Source organism: Xenopus laevis, chromosome 1L (assembly GCF_017654675.1).
Source record: "Xenopus laevis strain J_2021 chromosome 1L, Xenopus_laevis_v10.1, whole genome shotgun sequence".
In the NCBI taxonomy this organism is placed as follows: Eukaryota; Metazoa; Chordata; class Amphibia; order Anura; family Pipidae; genus Xenopus; species Xenopus laevis.
Genome location: NC_054371.1, coordinates 220,574,801 through 220,600,605, shown reverse-complemented (window position 1 = coordinate 220,600,605; position 25,805 = coordinate 220,574,801). Strand labels below are relative to the sequence as shown.

Sequence of the window (25,805 nt, the reverse complement as noted above, 5' to 3'; positions counted from 1 at the left end):
TTAGCTGTTTTTGAATAACAGATTCCAGGTTTCTCAAGCTCCCCTAAAGTGCTGCGTGATACTGGGAGTGGCGGTCATGCAACACCATGAGGGTTCAACGGTGCAGAGAAGGAGGTGCAGCCTCTGTTGTATGCAGTTTAGTTAATGACCTTCCACAACTTATATTCTTAATAGACAGACCCTGTGGGATCACAAGATGGTCTGGTGAAACCAACGATGGAGATGACCCAAAAGGAAGCAATGTCCACTTACATCTGACAAATGAACCATTTCTCTTCTCGTACACCATCGAAAAGTAAGAATCCATGAAAAAATATTAATTTCAGAGAATAACAATGAAAGCGTCCTCTCTCAGAACTTTGTTAAGAGTGGATGAAGTGGATGCTAAAAAAAGAAACCATGGCCCACCCATCTTGATATTGGAAAAGCCAATCCTATCTCTCTGTGCAGGCTATAGGAACCTCCCAATATACTGTACATCCATTACACATTGTTAATGGTTATCTTATTTATAAATGCAATTGCTGTTGAAAGCAGTATCTGTCTGTTCCCTCTCTACTCTCTGAATTTTGAAACAATGTAGCAGAAGCCATCTGATTAACAGACCCAGGAAGAAACACAGCGCTGCGAAATATGTTGCCGCTATATAAATACATGTTAATGTTAATAAAGAAACGTACAAGGCTGCCCTCTGCTACTTTGTTACATACATGAACTCTGCTACTTTGTTACACAAAAGGTCGACCTCTGCTACTTAGTTACTAGAAAGAGAACACAGCGAACAAAAATGGACACACATGCGCTGCTTTAAACAGCAATTCAATTTAGAAGTAACTAGAAAAAATTTGAACATGTATTTTGGAAAGTTGCTTGGAATCACATTATCTTTCATTAAGCAGAATGTTTTTGTTAGGTTTATATCCCCTTTAAGTGCTACTGTCAACAGTATATCCTACCGAAGGTTCATTTTAATGCATATTCGTCTATAATATACACACAGATGCTCTGGATCAACAAAACCATTTCCTCCAGGACCCTGCGGCCCATTTGCACCTTACTGTGACCCGACATCTATATTTATACAGCATTGAGCCTCTCACTGTGGCATCACCTTGGCTAACACATCCCTGTTTTCATGTCAGCCGAATTGGATAATAAAACGTAATGCAAAATCACAAAGAATGTGCAATAATTTAATTCAGTTTTCATGATTGTATTGCTGTTTTTTTTTCCCCTGTGCGGCATGCTGATTATAGCCCGAAGTGGTAGTTCACGTGGTGTCAGTCACTTGCTCGACTGCAGATGTATGTATGGATACAAGAGGAGATGCCATAAAAAAGGGCCCATAAGGTGTTTGTTAGTCTTCCAATTTCTGCAGCTGACATAACATATAACTTAAGGGAGTGTAAACATTCGTCGGTGCAGCAGGCGAAAGGCAACACATCACAGTTAGTTTCCCCTTAAGATAACATTTAAATCATGGGATAATGTTTAAAAAATATACAAAGGCATAAAAAAAGAGAACAAGATTTATTTTTATGCTCCGATTCAACTGACAAAGGATTTTCTGACATCTGTAAAATATATAAATAAAGAGCACGCCATGCAGAAAGCCTATTTGTTTTATGGTAATATTCCAACTTGGGGAAACAGGCGCAATTTGTAGAAATGGTATTGGAACAGAATAATCACAGGGCTTTTATTGGGGAGGGGGGACAAGAAATACAAGTAACGACCCAGTCAGCAACTTATTGGCCCATGTATGGGGCCCTCGGACGCGCTTTCTCGAACGATATTTGGCCGAAAGTCGGCTAAATGTCAATCGGAAAGGATCGAGGCCCCATCTGTTCGTTGATGCAGTCCTGCAATCTGACTGCCCGTTTTTCCTTCATTATGATCTGATCGTTGGGCCCTAGGGCCCACACTCGGATCAGCCCGATATCACCCACCTCAATATTGGGGAGAGATCCGCTCGTTTTGTGACATCGACAACGAGTGGATCTCTCAGTGTATGGCCACCTTTAATTGTGTGTACCATGTAGAGGTAGGTTGTGGGGTTCCACTTGCTTGTTTTTCATCAGTATGCATAAGACATGGAGATCTCAGCAGCCAATGAAAGAAACACTGGGGCTCATTTATAAACACTGGACAAATTTGCACCTGGGCAGTAACCCATAGCAACCAATCAGTGACTGGCTTTTTCCAACCACCTGCACGGTAAACAATGAATTCAAACCATTGATGGGTTATTGCCCAGGTGCAAATTAGCCCATTGTTTATATGAGCCTCACGGTAGGTTTTCTATTACTCATTTTATAATCTAATATTCCCCTTCCTATTTAGATAATGGAAATATTAAAAGGGTATTAAACTCCCTTGTTCAACATAAGTGCAATAATTAGGGCTTGTGCTGAACTTACTTTTTGTCTATTGTTTTTATCAATAATTATCACTGTTTTTTGTTATTTCTTGAGCTAAATAAGGCAAACAGGGAAATTAAAGGCATACTGTCATGGGAAAACATGTTTTTTTTTCAAAAGCATCAGTTAAAAGTGGTGCTCCAGCAGAATTCTGCACTAAAATCCCTTTTTTAAAAGAGCAAACAGATTTTTAATTTCTAAAATCTGACATGGAGCTGGACAGATTGCTAAATTCCCAGGTGCCCCCAGTCATGTGACTTGGGCTCTGATAAACTTCAGTCACTCTTTACTGCTGCACTGCAAGTTGGAGTAATATCAACCCCCACACTTCACCCCCAGCAGCCCATCAGCAGAACAATAGGAAGGTAACCAGATGCCTGGTAGATCTATGAACTGCACTCAATAGTAAAAATCCATGTCCCACTACGACAAATTCTATTACATTGAGAAGGAGAAATAATAGCCAGAAAGCAATTCCATAGTGCAGTACTGGCTCTTTTTAAAAGCACATGACCAGGCAAAATGCCTGAGATGGCTCCTACACATCAATATTACAACTAAAAATACACATGTTGGATTAGGAATGAAATTGTATATGGTAGAGTGAATTATTTGCAGTGTAAACAGTGTAATTTAGAAATAAAAACGACACCATAAAAATCAACGTACTCCATGTTTGTTCCTAGCACAAAGGACTGCTCCTAACAAAACAGTACAGTCAAAACAAAGGGCAAAGCGAGGGGGTTGTAAACCTCCAAAGGACCAAACCTTAAATTTTAAATATGAATTCTAGACTCCACATGATTTTTAACCCAGGTTTCTGTAAATATGTAAACATATCCCCACCCCTAGCCTTCCTATTGTGTTATAACCTCCAACGATAAGGTAGAAGAAGACACATCCATGAATCCAGGCATCTGGTCTAATGTCATTTTGGGTCATCACCAACGTAATTGGCCATAGATGGAACAATTAACAGGAGCACAATTCTATAGGTTTATAAAAGCATACATTATAAAACAATGCGTTATAAAACTAAGCCCAGTTCAGCAGAAGAATATGAGGGTACAGTGGCTCTCTAACAATATAAGAATACCTGGAGGGTTAAAATCAACTAAACTCAATTAAAATGTCCTTTTGTTTTTAAAATGTTGGCTACATTTACCTATTAAAAGCTATTTATGTTGGGCTGATTGGCATGCTACGTGCCAGAAAGTGTGTTGCGCAGACAATAAGCTCCAAAAGACATCTGATGCCAGTTCTGATAACTGTTCTTAAAAAGCAATTGACGGGAGCTAAAAGATGCAATCAGGGCTGCAGCTTAATAAACCACTTCCACAAAAATGTCTGCAAATGGCAGCCAAAGGCACCGGTCCCCAGAGGAGCAAATAATACCACAAATGGATATTTGGGAAACTGGCATGGAACCATGGAATATTAATATTGCATACTGTATCCGCAAAGAGAAAATGGAAAGAAAATGTGGGAGGCGGAAAAACAAAAGCAATATTTACTGCAGGCCCAGTTGGGGACCCTGACATTATTTAGCGATCCTTGGACAAGTTTGGGACACATTCACTAGCTCAAAACTTCCCCCCTAGGTGCCAACCAAGAGCCAAAGGGATCCAGGTGCATCTTGGTCTTGCCCCCTCTAGGCTCTTCCCTTGGACTGCCCTGACCCCTACCATGCCTCTGATCTTCCCTGAGCCCTGCCATGCCCCTGATCTGCCCCGACACAACCCCTGCCATGCTCACTGCTTCAAATAGATATTTGATAACTTCAAGTGACATCTTTACCTATCCTTGTACAAGTTGGGGCCACATTCACTAGCTCAAAACATCCCCCAGAGGTGCCAATCAAGATCCAAAGGGATCCAGGTGCATTTTGGCCTTACCTCCTTTAGGCTCTGCTCCGACCTTGCCCCCTGTCATGCTTCCTGCTCCCCTGCTCCAAATGGATAATGGAGGACTTCAGGTGACAATTATAATGGAGTAGGTAGGTTCAATTTTCAGATGCAAATTACTGACAATGAGTGACTGACCTGTTACTGCGAGTGGCTGGGTGAGGGGGGATAAATGAGGATGACTCCATAAATTACAGATGAGTTGACATGTGTAGATCACCCCATCAATGTCAGTGGGAATCACGAAATGGGAGATTTTCCCAATAACATCAATGGAAAGGGAGCAAAATGTTCTGTACTTTTTTAAAGGACAAGAAAAACGCATTTCATTCTTTACACTGCCTTCTGCTCCCTCCTGCAAATTATATATTATGCCTATGATACCCAGCCAGAAAATGCAGAGATCCAAAGCCTTCACTGAGGCACTATCTTTGCAGTTTCCTTTCCAGGAGTGAATGAAGGCTGCCAATTCCTGCCTGGGTATCGTTGGCATAATACAGTAAAACGGTGCAACTGGGGGGGCACCCATGTCATAAGCCTAAAGAGCTGCAATAGACTCACGGGCCTCCAGTTGCACAGCTCTACTCTTGACTACAAAGCCTTGAACTCGCACCTTCACTAGAACGTACAAAGCCTTCTGCCTAGAACTGAGCCAGAATATGCTAGTTCTTAGTGCATTAAAATAACAATGTCAATGACAGAACACAGGCCACCAGTCTTTCATGAAGGAGAACAGATTCCCATCAAGTATTCTTCAAGACAAGGAACAAAAAAAGAGAGAACCTGGAGGGCTGCATGATGGAAATGTAATGGCGTTTTATCACAGACATGAAAGTGAATACATTCCGAGGCATTGTGTTGTAAAACCAGCGTGATGAGTAGAAACATGATCTTTATCTTACATCAATTTCAATGTGCCATAAAAATCCAGTTAGCCCTGTCGGTAAACAAAAGTAAGTGATTTTACAAGGCGAGCAAGGCAGTTTAGTTAACAGCCAAGAGACAAACACACACATATGCGAACACACACACATATAGGGATGCACCAAAGCCTTTGGACCGAATACATATTTTCGGATTTGGGCGAATACAGAATTTAATCCTAATTAGCATATGCAAATTAATGTAAATCTGGGGGGGGGGGAACTGCTTGTGCATTGTGCTTTTATTGTGATATTGTCTAAAGGTTTTAGATTCAGGCCTACTGAATTCGGCCGAATCTAAAACCTGCGGAAAATTGCTCCGATTGAGATGAATGCCAAGGAATGTTCTGAGAAGGTCAGCAAATATAAATGTTTAAAATTAAAGCTATGATCTTTACATTTTATAGTACCAATCAGAAAGGGAACAAATCCTGGACTATTGTACTTCTAAAACTGGATAAATTGTATTTTTTGTCAAAGGAACTAAGTGTTTGGTTATAGCAAGAGTGACAAGGGTGCAGGAACACATATTATCCCCATTGATCAGCCCTTAACAAAATATCAGTCAGCCAATAGAAGCTAAGCTTGGCTTCCCTTGAAACGCACGTGCATGAGATGACCAAGGAGACCAATCACATTCATTAATCCTTACGGTGCCCTGCCTTCCTGTTCCGGACGCAATGCCCTGAAACGAGTCGCTTGTGTTAGTGCATTTATTTTGTCGATTTGGAAGATGCATTTCCAATGTAATCATGTGAGCTAAAGTATTTAACATCAAATGTGAAGGAAACTTTATGACTGATCAGTCAAATCAGACTGAAATAATTTGATTACACGTTTAGCATCGGCTTCTTCCCAATCTTCTTCTTAAAAGCATCTGTGATATGTATTTCATTGCAATATCTTTGGGAATGCTGACATTTTCTAAACTTACAAGTAGAGTTTAAGTTAAAACATGTGTTTTGTATATGTTCTAAAGGAAATGAGAGAATCCCCATGGCCAGCATTGCTTTGCTTTACACGCAAGGAGCTTCCATATTGGATATTTATGAGAATATACTGTCTTTTATATATAACATACACATAACTTTAATTACAATTGGAGTGCTTCTGGGAAAATATTCTAATTCATGCAATGAAGTTATCATCACTCATGGAACAAATAGTGCATTTTAAGGGACCCATCTTCTGGTATCATTCGTGATGCCATTGCAATTGCTTCATCTCTTATAAGCCAAATTTCCATGATATTAGGCAGTGATCCCCAACCTGTGGCTCACAAGCAACATTTGTGTATGGTCACCTTAAGAAATGAAAGATTAGCCTGTGCTTACTGAAACAGACAAGAGGTCCACGTGCACCACCCTGGACCAACAGAGAAGGGAGGAGAAAACCCTGTAATAACAAATATCAGTTTTTTTTACAAAAAAATATCCCTAGGAATATTTGTTCTAACAGAAGTGTCTATAGTTATGAGAAATGTAATGGATATGTTGATTATGTGTTGGATATGTTTAATCAAAATAAAACAGTTGGTGAAAGGCGTGATGGTGGGCCCTCAATCCTAGTAGGCCCTAGGAAATGAAACTGTACAATCCTAAGACCCTGAGATTCAGGTCATTGCCAGGGAAGTCTGATTCACGAAAATCTTGCTGGTCTAAGTGCCTTGATCTACTGGCAATCCTACTCCTTTACAGAAGCGTTGATGCATTGGTAGAGTTATTGCATGAAGAACATGGATGTCAGCACTTTCATACTAACTCCTGCATGCCACGTCCGTACATTAGGGTCAAGGTACACAGGCCCGGCGACAAACCTCCTCTTCTCCGGGGCGACTAATCTCCCTGAACTGCCTCGCCTGCCTTCCTGCCAGCTAAAATGTAAATCGCCGGCGGGATGGCACTCGGAGCGATTTGTTTTCCAAAGTTGCCCAATGTTTCCTCGTCAGGCAACTTCAGGAAAACAAATCGATCTGAGTGCCATCCCGCCGGTGATTTGCATTTTAGCCCGCGGGAGTAGAGGCAGTTCTGGAGATTAGTCGCCCCGAAGAAGAGGAGACTAATCTCCCCGAATCTGCCTGTGTGCCCTGACCCCTATAGTTGGACACAACTATTAACAGTTCAGAGCATTTTAATTATTGTCATTAGCACTCTGTGTACCCCCATCCAGGGCAGCCATCAGGGGGGGGACAGGGGGGAGAGTTGTAGGGGGCCCGAGGGTAAGGGGGGCCCAGCCACGCCACACTTACTTGATTAGCCGGGCCCCCCATCTTTCTGAGAGCTGTTGACTTTAGGAAGGCATGGACGTTTAAGGGGCCCTGGCTACCAATTTTCTTATAATGTGGGGGGGCCCTGTCCACCCTTTTTTTTTCTCATGTGGGGTCCTAGCCACCAATATTTTTTAATGGGGGGGCCCTGGCCACAAATGTTTTTATATGGGGGGCCCTGACCACCAATATCTTTTTATTTTTTATTAACATGTGGGAACCCGAGCCACCAATATTTTTTTTTGTTTTTTTACTGTGTGGTGGGGGGCGGACCTGTGGGGTGGGCGGACCTGTAGGTGGGGCTTGCAGTGGGCGCAGCCCAGGGGGCCCAGGAAATTTTGTCGTATGGGGCCCTGTGATTTCTGATGGCGGTCCTGTCCCCATCTGCATGGAACCAGATTCTCTCCTTGATATACAGGAGCGTCTCTCAAAATAGACCCACAATTCAGCGCAAACACACATTCAGAATTGAGACTGGAATCCACTGATGAAGTATTATGCCCAACGAGACATGAATGGAAATTCATTTTCTTTTATTCAGATTCAGTTCAATGCAAACCAGCCAACAAGAAGGATGTTGGACAATTAGAATTCGCAAGCAAAAGTCAAGGCAAGTCAAGATCATGTTTTCCTGGATACGTTCGTTTTTTCCAGCTGCGAGTGTATTTTCAACGCCAATATCGGTGCTTTCATCAGGGAAGATGAAAAGAAACAGCCTTGATATTAATGCAGATCTTCCCTATTGTGCCTTTGTGACATCTGCTTGTTGAGGGATATTTTAACATTGCATGGGCTTGGATACTATGCATATTCTTTTAATCGCTGTAAGAGGAGGGAGGGGTGTTCAGAGTCATGATGAGATTAGAAACCTTCTTGTAGGCAGTGCTAATGGACCCATTGAGAGACAGAATATGATTTATGAAATCCCCCTTTCCAAAACCAGAGGCCCCAGTTTTCTCTCCAGCACTGCATCTAGTTAACACAATCAGATGACCATACCATCCCATTTTAGTTGCCAGCTCCCCAGTTAAATACAGCTTAGGGTTCAGAATGCCATGGACAAACAAATGAACAGATATAGGGTGCTAGTTACTTCTGGATCTCATTGGAACCAATGGACCCCCATTGACCCCTTTTACATGTTGCTTTTTTTCCCAAACAAGGGTCCCTGGTGTTTCAAAACATGCAATGCAATGCAATGGCTCACAGGGGGAAAGTTTCAAAGTACAAAAAAAATGCCATATTTGACTTAAGGGGATGTAAAGGCAAAAAAATAAAATCCCATTTTTACTTTCTTTAATGAAAAAGAACTCCATCTCTAATATCCTTTACTAAAAAAAAAGTGTACCGTTTTTATAATAAACCTGACTGTATGCAGTAAAATTCTCCCTTTGTTTTACTTGCTTTGACAGCTGCCGATTGGCGGACGGTCCCTAACTGCTCTGCAGGGAAACGATCATACTTTCAAACAGCAGGGGGAGCCCTCCATCACCCATCTTACTTCCCGAACTCGAGCAGCTTTATTTGTTTCCCTGTAGAGCAGCCAGCGACTGTGTAGAGATTTGTATCCACAGACCCAGTGCATATTCTGATTATTAATTAGTCTTTGCTGTATCGGCTTCTATGGCAGATATTATTTGTGTTGTTTTGATAATTTATGACGATCCCTAAGCTTAGCCTCCCAAGTGAAGCCCAGACCACACTGAGCATGTGCACAGTCTTGCAAAAATGTTTAACAAAGTTACAAGATGGTGACCCCCTGCAGGCAACTTTGAAAGCATAAATCATTTGTTTGATTAGGCTTCTGGTGCATTAAGTGCATGTTCATATTTAGTATGCAAAATACAGCATTTCTAGCATTACTCTATTTTAGACTTTAGTTCCCCTTTAATCTTTTTTTAATTATTTGATTTGTTTTGATTTTTTTCTGACTATTGTATAGTAATTAATTATTTCTATTGAGTTCATTCATTAATTATAATCATATATATCATTATTAACTATTTTTTGCTTAACTTTTCTAATTAATTTATTTATGGTTGGGAAACAATATGTGTCTAGATCCCTCTACTTTTTTGTCCATGTGTTTGTGATAGAACACCTATGGTTAATATTTATTGATTAAAGAGTTATTATGTAAAACATCAAATATTTATACTTTTATACTTTATTATTTTTTTTCCGTGTTCAAATATTTCATCTGTGCCTGTATAAGCTACACTCTGATTCTGGGATCTGCCCGGGTACACGTGAAAATGCCCTAAAGGGCACATATTACATTCCTTAGACTAGAGCTTCAGGACTAGTGTCTGGCCTAATAAGGTCTACTTTTATTTGCACAGCAGTACAGGTATAGCAAGTAAAAACACACATAGAGACCGCTCAAGCTCACCGCTTATCCTCCCCTTGCCAGGTGCTCAGTCTCCAGTGTCCCCACTGTATCACAGAACAAATTTGAAATAGACGGAACTTCTGGGCAGGATTTATTGTAGCAGGTTGCCCAGAAGTACAGGTATAGGATCCGTCATCCAGAAACCCATTATTCAGAAAGCACCGAATTACAGGAAGATCATCTCCTAATACACTCAATTATAATTAAATAATTCAAAGTTTGAATAATTATTTCATTTTTCCTCTGTAATAATAAAACATTACCTTCGACTTGATCCCAACTAAGATACACTTGGAACCAAAACAATCTTATTGGGTTTATTTAGGGGTAGATTTATCAAAGGTCGAGGTGATTTTTTCAAATGAAAAAGATTCTAATTTCGAGCAATTTTTTGCGTACTTCAATAGATAGTCTAAATTCGATTCAAATTTGAATAAAGATCGAAAATTCGAATATCGAAATTTATCATGTACTGTCTCTTTAAAAATTCGACTTCGACCATTTGCCATCTAAAACCTGTCAAATTGTTGTTTAAACCTATGGGGGACCTCCTAGAACCTATTTGGAGTCAATTGTTGAACTTTGAATCAAATTCGATCTAATTCGCTATTCCTTCGATTCGAACTATTCGAATTTGGCCAAATATAGACCTATTTGATAGAAAACTGACCTATTCAACCAAAAAAAAAAAACTAAGACTTAATTTCGGTTGGTCTTTTTGAATTTGAATTTCAACGTTTTTTCAATTCGAAATTCGACCCTTGATAAATATGCCCCTTTAAGTTTAAATGTTTTTTTAACTGACTTAAGGTATGGAGATCCAAATAACTGAAAGAACCCTTAAATGGAAAAACCACAGTCCTGAGTATTCTGGATAGCAGGTCCTATACCTGTAATGCATGGTTTCATGATTATCATTTATTTATTTATTTATTATTTATTAATAAAATAACTTAGAAAAATTTGGTTCGGAAAAATTCTTGATAAAATTATGAAAAAACTCTAAGGGGCAGATTTATCAAGGGTCGAATTTCGAATTTGAAAAACTTCGAAATTCGTATTCAAAAAGACCAACCGAATTTTTTTAAAAAAAAGTCGACGTTTTTTTTGCAGGTGAATAGTTCATATTCTTTCGAATTAGTCCGAATTCGAATCATACGAATCGAAGTAATAGCGCATTCGAATTGTACGAATCAAAGTTTTTCCCATCAATTGACTCCAAATAGCTTCTAGGAGGTCCCCCATAGGCTAAAACAGCAATTCGCCAGTTTTTAGATGGCGAATGGTTGAAATCTAATTTTTAAAGAGACAGTACATGATAAATTTTGATATTCGAATTTTGAATTTTTTTTCAAATTCGAGTTTGGACTATTCCCGAGTCAAAAATTTAATAATTTAATTTGAATTTTCACTTCAACCTTTGATAAATCTGCCACCTAATGGTACAAATGTTTTGGATCTCACTCCCGATCGCTCAATTTTTTCCCAGTTTTCCCCGCTTTTTTCAGATTATCGTACAAAAACCCAGCGCAGACCACAATACCTTCAAATTGAAAAAGGGACGTCTGCCATTGACTTCTACAGGAACTCGACAGGTTTGAGGTGGAGTATTTTCAGATTTGGACTTTTTGCAGCTTCGAGGTATAATAAATCTCGAACGATTTTAGTTTTCCCCTTTAAAAGCCTAACCAGAAAAATTTCAGCTTTAATAAATAACCCCCTTAGTGTGGGTTTCAAGATTCTGGCTTTGGGGGGAAGGTAATAAATAAAAACGTAGCTCAATATTTATCAGTTAGCATGTACTGCTCGTCCGTCTGAAGACCAAATTCTTATTGGTTACTATGGGATACAAGACCTGCAGTTTGCCCCTTTAATTCTATTGCTCCATTAACGTAATTATCCCCATTCAGTGTTTGGGAAATATGTTCTGTCTTATCACCATCTAACCAAAAGCAAATTGCAGGCCATTCTACAGAGAGAGCCGAAACCCCTACTGAAACGTCCCAGCACATTAATGGAAAAAGTCCCATCAAACTGTCATGCGCACTGCGTATAAACTATGGATTACACAATAAAACAGCACATAACCATGACACAAAGAACACAATTAAACAAGGCTGTTATTTCCCACTGCAGTACGGGAACAATAAAGTGCCGCCATTATACAACTATTTAATCTCTGCCTGGAGACGCTGCTCTCAAACTGGAATTACCAGCAAACGCCGCAAATGGCAGGGACAGAACCACTGGTCCCAATCTACAACTACAGGACTTTCACTATATGCAAGTGGCAGGTACAATCACAGGACAAAAGCAGCAACACTGCTTAAACTTGAAAACAAATATTTAATGAAAAGGAATAGGGAATATAATTCAAGCTGCCTCCTTCCAGCATGACAGTTTGAAGGCCGTGGAACTCACTAATAAAAATTGGGCAAATTTGCACCTGTGCAGTAACCCATGGCAATATAGTACTTATAGAACTTATTTTAAATTAGTTAATGTATTGCTTTTCATATAATTTATTTCTTTATTTATATATTTCTTTGTAAAAATAAATGTCTCTATTATTTTCTTTCATTAGTTTTACATTAAATTTCTTTGTATGATATCACGTACTTCACTAAGGGGCAGATTTATCAAGGGTCAAATTGAAAATTTGAATTTTTACATTCTTTTACGATCAAAACTGTCAAATCCGACTAGGGAGTTATTCAAATTAGATTCGAGTTTTTTAAAAAAAATCTAAATTCGATTTTCGAGATTTATCATACTCTGACCCATTAAGAATTCGAATTTTACTATTCACCACCTAAAACCTGCCGAATTGCTGTCAATGGGAGAGGTCCAGGGATCAGGTTCAGGGATCAGTTTGGAGAAGTTTGCAGCCTTCCTGACATTTGCGTTTTTTTCAGAGAAAAAACTTGAATCGAGTTTGATTGAATTTGATTCAAATTCAATTCAAGTTTTCGGGGGGGCGTTTCAATTTGTCCGAGTTTTTTGTTTTTATTAATAAATTTCGAATTTATAGGAGTTTAATGGGAGTTTTAAAAAGCTCACATGAATTCGAAATTCAACCTTTGATATATGTGCCTCCCTGTATTGTAATTTATTAGATGAGGCCACTTTTTTGTCTTACACCTTCTAATTGGTTGACGCGTGCTTGCTTTTTTTTGGTCACACTCCCTATATAAGGAGTGTACAGGGAGAAGGCCAACAGTCTATGGGGCATATTTATCAAGGGTCGAATTTCGAATTTAAAAAACGTCGAAATTCGAATTAAAAAAAGACAACCGAAATGAAGTCGAAGTTTTTTTTGGTCATATAGGTCAGTTTTTGATCTAATATTTCCATATTCGATTCAAGGTTTTTCCACCAAAAGTCCACCAATTGACTCCAACTAAGTTCTAAGAGGAACCCCCATAGGCTAAAACAACAATTCGCCAGGTTTCAGATGGTGAATGGTCGAAGTCGAATTTTTAAAGAGACAGTACATGATAAATTTCGATATTCAAATTTTTTAATTTTTTTGAAATTCGAATTGAATTTGGACTATTCCCTAAGTACACAGATAAAAGCTTGGAATTCTGCCGCTATGAGTAAGTGCCCCAGGAGGCACGAAACCCATCAGGCTTTGGTCCTCATGTTCTAATAAATGTTTTTGTACTTTTAAATCATTTTTATTTTTGGAAATACTCACATTTTTCTTGTTGTTTTTCACCTTCAGACTGGGGTGAACTGTGAGTTTTCTTCCCTGACTTTTTGATTATTAATCCTCCTTTACATATCTTAACACTTGGGTAACGTTTATAATTGAATAGGCATTCATGCACCATGAATGGTCCATGCCAGAAGCACAGTAGGAGGGGGACAGCCAATCTCAGCCCTGCAGTCACACAAGCACAGACAGGCTTCAGTTCCCTATCAGGTCCTGCTAGCTGCTGATTGGTTCCTGTCCTACAGTGCAGTGAGCTGAGAGCCTCCGGCTCCCCTACACAGCCTGGGAATTCAAGGAGCAGGAAGCGGAAGAGAAGGGAGGGACTAGTAGGGTTTTTGCATAAATATTCAATAAATCAGCCTGAAACACTACTTTTTTAAGCACAATTCTTCTATATCTAAATGAGTATAATGCACTGGTACATTCTTATTCTCCTTTAAAATCCATGTTAAAAATGTAATATAAGTTAGAGCTTACTCCTTAGAGAAGTATAGAAAGATACAATGTATGTATTTGTTGGAAAAACACAAAAAATAAAGAGAAAAAAAAATGTAATATACATACAGACTGCATGGTATTCCACCTTACGCGTTTCATACCTTCTCGCAATTACAACACAAAACCAGCAAACAAAATTTAAACCTTGGTAAACCTCTCCCATTCCGATCAAAAGATTAAGATATAATTCTTAAATAGCAATGTTGTAGGTAAGACAAAGTCAAAAAAACAATGCATAAAAACCTACATTAAAAACCCATTATAATAAATATGATTTATCAAAGGTCGAGGTGAATTTTCGAATTGAAAAAATTTGAATTTCGAGCTATTTTTGTGTACTTTGACTAGGGAATAGCCCAAATTTGATTCGAATTTGCAAAAAATTTGAGAATTTGATTATCGATATTTATCATGTGCTGTCTCTTTAAAAATTCGACTTCGACCATTCGCCATCTAAAACAAGCCGAATTGCTGTTTTAGCCTATAGGGGACCACCTAGAACCTATTTGGAGTCAATTGGTGGACTTTGAAGAATCTAAGTATATTTTGGAAAAAACGTTGAATCGAATTCGATCGAATGCGCTATTCCTTCGATTCAAACAATTTGAATTAGGCCGAAAACGGACCTACTGCATTTGATCGAAAACTGACCTATTCGACCCAAAACAAACTTCAACTTAATTTTGGTAGGTCTTTTTGAATTCAAATTTCAAAGTTTTTTCAATTAGAAATTTGACCCTTGATAAATATGCCCTTAAGTACCATAAAGGTCAATAAATGCGTTGTCAAAAGCTCCATATAATCATATGTTAATTCCAAACCCAATAAGCCCATTTTAGTTCCCCAGCAAAGGCAGGTCTGCTAATCAGCTGCCTTTTCTTACATTGTATCAACAGTCTGAACCAGCAGTGCAGAGAATAGAAAGAGACAGGCAGACACTGCTTTCAATAGCAATACATTTACACATAACTTAAAAACCATAGAATATATAAAAAAGTGAATTTTTTTTATTAGGCATTTTTTTTATTTTGGGGTTGTCTTGCCCTTAAAGTACACTCATTGGTCCTGCTGGAGAGAAAAGAAGAGGTAAAGGGATTCTATAACCATATGAGTTTTATGTTCTTATGTCTTGTTAAACAATCCTGACGAAGGGAGGGTTAATCCCCCCGAAACGTTGATGCACAGGTGGTCACTTTAAATAAAAGGGGTAAGCTCCCCACCTGCAACATACATGGTGTTGTGCTATTCTCTTAAATCTTCTACATTGTTAAACAAACCAACAGACTGCAGACTAAGGAACTCTATTGGGTGAGACAGGAGCAGGTATGGGTATGGGATCTGTTATCCGGAAACCCAGAATTACGGAATGTCTGTCTCCCATAGACTCTATTGTAATGAAATAGTCAAAATTTTTAAAAATGTTACCGAACAGAATCCAAATCCAAATTTGCATATGCAAATTAGGGGCAGGAAAGGAAAAAGTGAAAAAAATTCTTCTTTTGTGATGTAAAGTCACGTGATTTCCATACCCACCCCTAATTTACATATTCGGATTCGGTTTCGGCCGGGCACAAGGATTCGGCTGAATCCGAATCCTACTGAAAAAGGCCGAATCCCGAACCGAATCCTGGATTCGGTGCATCCCTACACATAATTCACTTTACAATATAAAATTTCATTCCTGAACCAGCAAGTATATTTTTTTAGTTGTAATATTGGTGTGTAGGTGCATCTCAGGTCATTTTGCCTGGTCATGTGCTTTCAGAAAGAGCCAGCACTTTAGGATGGAACTGCTTTCTGACAGGCTGTTGTTTCTCCTACTCAATGTAACTGAATGTGTCTCAGTGGGACCTGGATTTTACTATTTAGTGCTGTTCTTAGATCTACCAGGCAGCTGTTATCTTTTGTTAGGGAGCTGCTATCTGGTTTCCTTCCCATTGTTCTGTTGTTGGGCTGCTGGGGGGGAAAGGGAGGGGGTGATATCACTCCAACTTGCAGTACAGCAGTAAAGAGTGACTGAAGTTTATTAGAGCACAAGTCACATGAATGAGGGCCCTTGGGAAATTGACAATATGTCTAGCCTCATGTCAGATTTCAAACTTAAATATAAAAAAATCTGTTTGCTCTTTTGAGAAATAAATTTCAGGGCAGAATTCTGCTGGAGCAGCACTATTAACTGATGTGTTTTGAAAAAAAAAATTCCCATGACAAAATCCCTTTATGAAGGTATGAAAATCCAAATTACGGAAAGATCTGTAATCCAAAAAATCCCAGGCCCAGAGCATTCTGGATAACAGGTCTCATACTTGTAATAAGAAGCATGTTTGGTGTGGCTGCCAAACATGTTAGTTTGGGATTTGGACACCCACATGCTTAGTCATTCAGCCTATACAACTGTTTGGCCCCTGGGCCAACAATTATAATTGAAGCCTATGCAGACCTGCCAAGAGAGGACCACATCCACAGGCTGAGAAGAATTGAATTTTCACACCAACTGAATGATTTTCATGTAGATATTGGTAGGGTAGGCAGTCAATTAGGGTTGGCGTTGGCCAATAACAGTTGGAAGCAAATACTGTCCCATATATGGCCAGTCTTTTCCACTTTCAGGGCAGAGACACACGTGGAGATTCGGGGAGATTAGTCGCCCAGTGACGACTAATCTCCCCAAACTGCATTCCCGCCGGCTAGAATCGAAATCGCCGGCAGGATGGCACTTCCAAAGTCACTCAACGTTGTCTCACGAGGAAACTTCAAAGCACTCCAAGTGCCATTCCACAGTCAATTTAGATTCTAGCCGGCGGGAAGGCAGTTCAGGGAGATTAGTCGCCCGAAGAAGAGGCGATTTGTCACTGGGCAACTAAATCTCCCCCAATCTCCCCATGTGTGTCTCTGCCCTAAGCATGTAAATTGTATTCAGTATTTGGGAACGACGTATCCGTTTAATGCATCTCTAGGCTGCATTGCGTTCCTATGAACATAATAAGCCGCGGAAACCAACGAAGCTAAACAAAACGTTCTAATATATCTCCTACAGCTGCATCCATGTCATCCGCAGCTGCACCACGCAGAACCAAGGAGGACTTTAATCCTTTATTTACTTTATAAACATGTTTCACAGCACAGGGCTTTGAAGAGAGACAAGCAACAACAAGAATCGGGGGGATATGGAGGTTTGGGTCCTCTGAATGTTGTTGACCTTCACCTCCAAGTATCTCAGTGTGGGTTCGTGTTTGTCGCAACGCTCATGTGAATGTGATTATATTACGGACCTAAGGAACAAACGATATTGATGATGATGATAATGAACTGTCGTATTTGCTCCCTTATTACACACGTAACAGAAATATGTGATACAGGGATGGGACCTGTTATCCAGAATGTTGAGGACCTGATGTTTTCCAAACAAGGGATCTTTCCATAATTTGGATTTCCATACCTTTAATCTACTAAAAAATAATCTAAACATTAAATGAACCCAGTAGCCGTGTGTGCCTTCAATAAGGATCCATTATATCTTAGTTGGGATTACGTACAAGGTACTTGTTTTATTTATTTATTATTACATTTTTAAATATTTGAATTCAAAATATTTATTTTTATCTGGAACCCCGTTATCCAGAAAGCATTACGAAAAGGCCGTCTCCCATAGACTCAATTTTATCCAAATAATCCAAATGTTTAAAAAAGATTTCCTTTTTCTCTGCAATAATAAAACAGGAGCTTGTACTTGAACCCAACTAAGATATAATTAATCCTTATTGGAAGCAAAACCAGCCTATTGGGTTTATTTAATGTTTACATGGTTTTCTAGTAGACATAAGGTATTAGGGAAAGATCCGTTATCCTGAAAACCCCAAGTTTGGATAACAGATCCCATACCTGTATTTGATTAAAACGGAGCATATGGCCTTCCCGTAATTTAGAACTTTCTGGATAACGGGTTTCCAGATAACAGATACTTAAATACCATTAAACCATGATTGATTCTGGCTCCATTCCATCACTAATGCCCTTTTTTCATGGAGCCGGGCAGATACAAAGTGAATACATGCCCATGCCGTATTTATATGAGCAGAGAAAAGCTACAGATTTACAGCGTGCAAACTACCAGGTCACCGTGAAAACATGTTCCCAGCTCCTGCCAAGTCTTCAGTGTATATATCGGCGAGCCAACTGCCAAAAGATTCTGAATACACCCACTACTGTTGTGGAACGAGCCATCCCATATAACGTAGATCGGCGGGGCCCATGTTACAAACATTCTTCTGGCATCGTCGTGAAAATTCAATATCACTCTTTCCATTTACGATTCTCAGAAACGCACAGACGCGCATTTCTGTGTTGTTTCTCCGGTACCAGGTAGCCCATCGCTATGAAGAAGTAGCCAATGTATGGATTTCCTTTATGAAACCCGTTATCCAGAATGCTCCGAATTACGGGAAGCCTGTCTCCCATAGACTCCATTATAATCAAATAATCCACATTTTTAAAAAACGATTTCCTTTTTCTGTGTAATAATAAAACAGTAGCTTGTACTTGATCCCAACTAAGATATAATTAATCCTTATTGGAGGCAAAACCAGCCTATTGGGTTTATTTAATGTTGACATGATTTTCTAGTAGATTGTATGAAAATCAAAATTACAGAAAGATCCATTATCCAGAAAACCCAAGGTCCCGAGCATTCTGGATAGCAGTACCTGTAGCAATATATATTTTACATGGAAGCCAATTCATCACTTACAATCCAACTTCCGGAATACACGTGGATTCAGGGTCCATCTCAATTAACCCTATAAGTATGTGTTTGTACAGGCCGAAACCCACTCAAACATACTCTGGTCAGAATCGAACTTAAGTTCCCCAACTGCAAAAAGATTAGGACACTAACGATCCATTCATTCCATCAAAGGAAAGTCATTCAAAGCACTGTAAGACTTAGGGTCAACAACAACCTGCTACAATGCTCATTACACCCAAACACAGCCTCATATTTATGTTTGATTATTTTCATGAATATTACTTATTCCTCGTTATTACTTAATAATAATAATAATACCACCGTGTAAGCTTACAGGGCCTGAGAAGTAACTGGGGGTGGAAATATAGATGCTTATGATTAAGGGCGACTGTGCCCGAAACGCGTCAAGCAACGTGTGTAACGTGTCATCCCCTTGTCCTGGAAATATGGATGAACAAAAAAGGACATAATAATTCTAATTAATACTGCATAATAATTGTAATGTGATTTTAAACAAAAAGAGTAAAAAAGAGCCTCCAAATTTATAGAAAGCTAAGGTTGGTCGTTCTTTGCTTCTTCGACCCAAACAACAGATCCATTGGAACTCTCGATAAGGATTATTACATTAGGGGGTAAGAAAAAGGCATCCTAAGAGCTTCTATCAACTCTATGTGTACATTCTTGTGTTCAGGCAGGAGGGGAAGGCTTTTAGGTGAAACCATCCTCTGTCCCCCCTGAGCGGAGGCTGGATTTAATAGTCTCTGCTGAACACCTGCGAACATCAAACACACAAACTGCTGTTTCTTTACCCGGCTGAGAAATAAAGGCCTTTCATGTGAAAAAATGCTCCATGGGAATGTCAGGGCTGAAGTCTCACGTTACATTCCGCTTTTTCTCTCTCCCCTGCCGCGTCCCCCCCCCTCCCCGCATAGAACAGGATTTTAGGAGCTGAGCCTCCACGAGCCAATGCCGAGTCTATAATGTAGTGAACTCCCCACACTGTGCAGTGAAACATGGACTCGCCAGAGAATATAAACCTGAAATATTGCCAAATCCGCATGTTGGATAGCTTTTTTTTTATCCTGAATGGGGTTTTCCAGATCCCAGATCTTTCCATAATTTGGATCTCCATACCTTAAGTCTACTAGAAAATCATGTAAACATTAAATAAACCCAATAGGCTGATTTTGCTTCCAATAAGGATTAATTATATCTTAGTTGGGATCAACAATGAGCTATTGTTTTATTATTACACAGAAAAAGGAAATTATTTCTACAAATTTGGATTATTTGGATAAAATGGAGTCTATGGGAGGTGACCTTCCACTGAATAAACCCAATCGGCTGCTTTTGCTTCTAATAAGGATTAATTATATCTTAGTTGGGGTCAAGTACAAGCTACTGTTTTATTATTACAGAGAAAAAGGAAATACTTTTTAAACATTTGGATTATTTTGATAACATGGAATCTATGGAAGACAGCCTTTCTGTAATTTGGAGCTTTCTGGATGACAGGTTTCTGGATAACGGATGCCATACCTGAACAAATTATTCTACCACAGAAGGAAAATATTAAATAAACAAAGCCCCCCCCAAAAGAGTAACAAGGCACTACATTAAGCTGACAGCTGCTGCTCCGCAATTTCCCCACTCACACACAGATGAATAAGTCATACAATCCTGATTCTTGGCTCAGCCCGTGCACCTGCCGAATTTGAGAGAAAGGGCCGCTGCTATTTATACTGTATAGAAAGGGCTGATCGTCTTCTCTATAATAGTGGGGGGTTACAGGAGGAATTGCATTCTGTATTCTGCATTCCGTCAGCACATTTATTCTGCATGCACATGGAGGGACACCTTTTTCCATCCAAAATTAAAGGTTTAATTGCTGTATTTCTTCCCCAAGAGTCAAATATGCTCCAGGTCCCGTACAAATTGCAACAACAACAAAGTTATAATAATCTGCTTTATGATTCCAGGCCTAAACAGCTACAGGTATGGGATCCGTTATCTGGAAACCCGTTATCAGGAAAGCTCCGAATTACAAAAAGGCTGTCTCCCACAGACTCTATTATAAATAATCCAAATCTTTAAAAATGATTTTCTTTTTCTGTGTAATAATAAAACAGTAGCTTGTTCTTGATCCCAACTAAGATATAATTAATCCTTATTGGAGGCAAAACCAGCCTATTGGGTTTATTTAATGTTTACATGATTTTCTAGTAGACTTAAGGTATGAAGATCCAAATTATGGAAACATCCGTTATCCAGAAAACCCCAGGTCCTGAACATTCTGAATAACAGGTCCCTTACCTGTACTAATACCAATAATACAAATTATGGACAGATCCGTAATCCTGAAAAACCCCAGGTCTCGAACATTCTGGATAACAGGTCCCATACCTGTATTAATACCAATAATACAAATTATGGAAAGATCCGTAATCTGGAAAACCCCAGGTCCCGAACATTCTGGATAACAGGTCCCATACCTGTACTAATACCAATAATACAAATTATGGAAAGATCCGTTATCCTGAAAAACCCCAGGTCCCGAACATTCTTGATAACAGGTCCCATACCTGTACTAATACCAATAATACAAATTATGAAAAGATGCGTTATCTGGAAAACCCCAGGTCCAAAACATTCTGGATAACAGGTCCCATACCTGTACTAATACCAATAATACAAATTATGGAAAGATGCGTTATCTGGAAAACCCCAGGTCCCAAACATTCTGGATAACAGGTCCCATACCTGTACTAATACCAAAAATACAAACATTAAGGACCCCATGGAAGGTGGCATCACCCAAGCGCTAGAATGCCCAAATTCCTGCAAAATATTCCAACTCAATGAAAAAATTGGCCGGCGGCCTCACAAACTCTTTTATATCATGGGAACTGCCCGGGGGGTGTTTAAAATGGAAATACTTCCGTTTGCCAAATTCCACTTGCCAGTCTGTTAACAGCTGCAAATAGACAGAGCCCACACCAAGGGGCGACTATAAAAGTTGACATAATTATTTTTTAATTTTTTTTTTTTTTTTTTTCCGGAAATTGTGGTGCAAATTATTTTTATTTATAGAACCAACAGGGACAACATGGGTTAACACTCGTATTCCCACAGGAAGTCACATCGCTGAGCAAAATAAGGTGCCGAGCTCAGAATACAATGAAAATAAATACAAAACTGTCAGTTGAGTTACAACATCCAGCAGCCTGGCAGAAACAGTGACGGTGAGATTTGGGGCAAATGGAGGGGGGGGTACAGTAAGTTAAAATGTTCTTTGCTATTAAGCAGGAAAGTGAAAGCTCACATGGAACTTCAAACACAGTGAGTGCTGCCTCGGCTGATTTAAACTAAACACCGGATGACAGCCAGTGCCATGATTTCATATTACGGGTTGCTCAGGGCATAGGCAAGTGCCAATCATTTAAAAAAAAAAAATCTAATTGCCAACTGTTAAAGCCCTGCCACTTTTTTAAAAATTGAATTTTATTTCAGAAACAAAAAAAATTTAAAGGTAAACTGTCATGCCCCTCGGCGTTTCGATTGCAGTATAAAGTGTCAGGGCAATGCCATCTCTGTGTGCCAAGATTTACTGACACAAGCAGGGACTGCTGACTTCTCATTCGGTTCAAATAAAAAAAAAAATCAGAAAAATTTTAATCGAACACAAAAAAAAAAGAGTAATTTTTCAAAGCAATTTTAATTTGTGTATTGTATTTTTATTGACACAGTGCCAGCTCCGTATGAAATCATGGCATTGAAAGCAGAACCTGAAGGCACACTTGCCAAGAAAAATGACAAAAAAATCAGCAGCAGAATCTACAATCATTTCTAGACAGGTTCACGTGCCCCCCCCCCCGAAACAGGAGAATCAAAATAGAGGAATTGAGGGGTTTGTACGTACTTGTTCCTGAAAAATGTCCACTTGCCAGGGAAGTTGGTCCATTCTTGCCGCTGCTTACGGGAGGGGAAAACATCTGAAAGAAACAGAGCAAAGGATGAATTTGAGAATGTGAGAGGCATCATATACACACATATATATACTCTCAATATTTCTCCATTATTAAAGAAAAAAAGTTAATAACTTCAGGGAAGTTTGAGATTCTGATTCGGGGGGGGGGGATAAATATCCAACAGCATAAAAAAAAAAAACATCAAAGTTGTGCCAAACCATCCAAGCTGCCTCAATATCCATCTCTTTAATGAACAAATGCCCCCAAAATAGCCGCCACCTGCATTAAACTGCCAACCCAGGCAAACTCAAACCAGATTTCTGCTACAATTTTTTTTTTTGTTTCCCTTTCACATTTTGACTCTAATTGGTTTGTGTCTGGTCTATACGCACCTTCCCTGAGTCTGTGTGTGAGTCTGTGTGTGTGCGTGTGCCGAGGAGAAAAAAAACTCTAACAAATGAAAACTACGAGGAGCGGAGAGGGGCTGCTGCCGAACGCCTGGGGCTACGTTTCCTGTCCAAACTTCCGAAAGCCATCGCTCAGCAAGAGGACATTTCTCTTCGGCTCAATCCCAGGCTGAATATAGAAAACCGGCCATGCGGGTCCAGTCTATGGGCACAGACACACACAACTGCACTTGTGCAACAACATCCACTGCTGGAATCCAATGTCAACAAAGATACACAAAAGTAACAATGTAACACTGCGAGGGATCACCTGGGGAAAAGCAGTTTACTGGGTCATTACAGAACCAGCCCTGGTCCCTTACTTACTTTCAGTGCCAAGGCTTGAGAGAGAGACAGAGAGAGAGGGAGACACAGAGAGACATAGAGAGAGAGAGAGACAAAGAGAGAGACAGAGAGCGAGAGAGAGAGACAGAGACACACAGAGAGAGAGGGACAGAGAGAGAGAGAGAGAGACAAAGAGACAGAGACAAAGAGAGAGACAGAGAGAGAGAGAGAGTGAGTGAAAGCCAGAGAGAGAGAGAGAGAGAGAGACAGAGGGATAGAGACAGAGAGATAGAGACAAAGAGAGAGACAGAGAGAGAGAGAGACAGAGATAGAGACAGAGAGATAGAGACAGAGAGAGGAGTGGGTAGTAGTATGAGTAGTAGTGCAAGAGTAGTGCAAGGGGATGGGAGAGATTCCAAAAAAAAGAGAAGGAAAGTGAAGGATGAGGCACAGGCAGAGCAAAACTCCACAGTCAGACAAGAACAGAAAATGTGTAAAAAAAACGCAGAAAAGACGCGAGCGAATTAACGAGCGAATGGAAGAATAAAGGTGCGATATTTACCGCTGGGCTGCGAGTGGAACTATTGGAGAAGTCAGGAGTTGGAGGGTGGGGGTGGGGGTGGTATTAATTGTGTTTTGGCAGCAGGAAGAATGGGGGGGTCTCTTTTCTTTTGGGGGGGGGGGGTAATAATGTTGTTGGATTGAGTTTAATCTCCAGCGTGGGTTCTTACCGCACTGAAATCCAGTAAATCACTGAGCTCTTTGTCCGTCCCTAAGGCGGCCATTCGCTGGTTCATTTCAGCTGCTGGGGGCGCGGGGGGCAGAGAGTGGGCATCGGGCACTGGGCATAGGGGGGTGCGGAGATCTGACGGGGGAAAATAAGAAAAGCGGAGATTCGCCGGGAGCCGAATGGAGACGCAAATAGCACTATTCGGGGGGTACTCGGAGCCGAAACCCGGATAGTGCTGTTTTGGGCTGAATTCGGTGTCACCAACGACTGCTCCGCGCAATCCCCTCCCCTCTCCCTCCCGTCAAGTCACTTGCGCGGGGCTCGGGTGGGCATGGCTCTACTTACGGCGACTCACTCCCGCCTCCTCCTCCTCCGCCGCCGCCGCCGGTCTGATTGGTGCCAGGCGGAAGCGCACACAATAGGGGGAGCGACAACAAGTCAAAAAATAAAGGGAAGACGCGTCCACCCCCCTGTGTCAAAGTCGCACCGGCTCCGCTGGAAGTTTGGGCAAGAGTGTGAGAAGCTGCTGCTGCTGCCCCGGCTGGTGACAGAGAGATGTGACGGCTCCCCCGCTAGCCCCGAGTCTGTCAGTCCCTCCGCCGCCGCCGCTCAGCGCACATGTCCGGGGCCGCCTGACAGCAGCTCGGAGACTGGGAGGAGGGAGAATGAATGTTACTGGATATTAGCGGGGCCCCTCTCACTCCCACAGCGCCGAGAGGCAGGGCCCGGGGAAGCCGCTAATCCACTCCTCCTGCACACTCGCTCCAGCCTGATACTGCTGCCCACTAACTCCCGAGTACACACACTATTCCTATAGCTTCTTCCTCCTACTACTGCTGACACTACAGGCACACCCTTATACCCTATACCCATCATGTGCCACTGTATAGCTCACAAACTCACAGCTGATACCGAGTGCCAACTGCTGCCCAGCTCTTCTAGGGGCAGTGCCAGAGTTGCCAGGTCTATTTTTTAAAACCAGCCAATGTCAGCTACAAATCCAGCCGAAAACTAGACAAGAGGCACTTCAAAAGTAGCCCAAAAAAATACCATACGATATGTGCAATGAAAAAAAAAAAGTCTGAAGATAAATGAATATATGTAATAATATGCCTTTTTCAAATGGTCACTGTTTCCCACATTATTCCACGAAACAAAATGGGACAGGTTTGCCCGTAACCAGGGGTGTAACTACAGAGGGGGCCCAGGAGGTATAGGGTCACAAGGCCCTTATACATATACAATTTCAATAAATATTGGTGAAACAGGTTAACCTCTAGACATTTTTGACCCAAAATTGTCTAAAGTTGAAGAAAGTTACTTAAAAATGCAAGAATGGGATGGGAGACTCCCAAAATCTTGGAACTCCTAACTTCTACATAAGTCAGTCCCATTGCATGAAAAAATACCAGCCTTCCTATATATTTATCTTTTTTCCTTATTAAAAACATTGGGATCAGCCGTTATTTTTACCAGCCAGGGCGGTAAAATACCGGCCAGGTGGCAACCCT

At 40.4% G+C, this 25,805-nt stretch overlaps 1 protein-coding gene across 13 annotated transcripts in view; it reads right to left on the bottom strand.

The window, feature by feature from the left end:
- Window positions 1–25,082, bottom strand: part of tcf4.L (transcription factor 4 L homeolog) — a 278,465-nt gene extending 253,383 nt beyond the window's left edge. For 3 of the 13 annotated variants that reach the window (XM_018266789.2, XM_018266811.2, XM_041570063.1), the window contains exons 1-2: window positions 24,296–24,468; window positions 22,785–22,857 (exon numbers count right to left, since the gene is read on the bottom strand). In XM_018266789.2, coding sequence (XP_018122278.1) covers window positions 22,785–22,857; window positions 24,296–24,361 — 139 coding nt within the window. In that variant the 5' untranslated portion in view covers window positions 24,362–24,468. Of the gene's footprint in view, window positions 1–22,784; window positions 22,858–23,225; window positions 23,542–23,606; window positions 23,629–24,295; window positions 24,565–24,639 lie in introns of those variants that run through there. The other 10 variants (XM_018266796.2, XM_018266803.2, XM_018266828.2 and 7 more) reach the window with 8 other exon arrangements.
- Window positions 25,083–25,805: the final 723 nt, after the last annotated feature.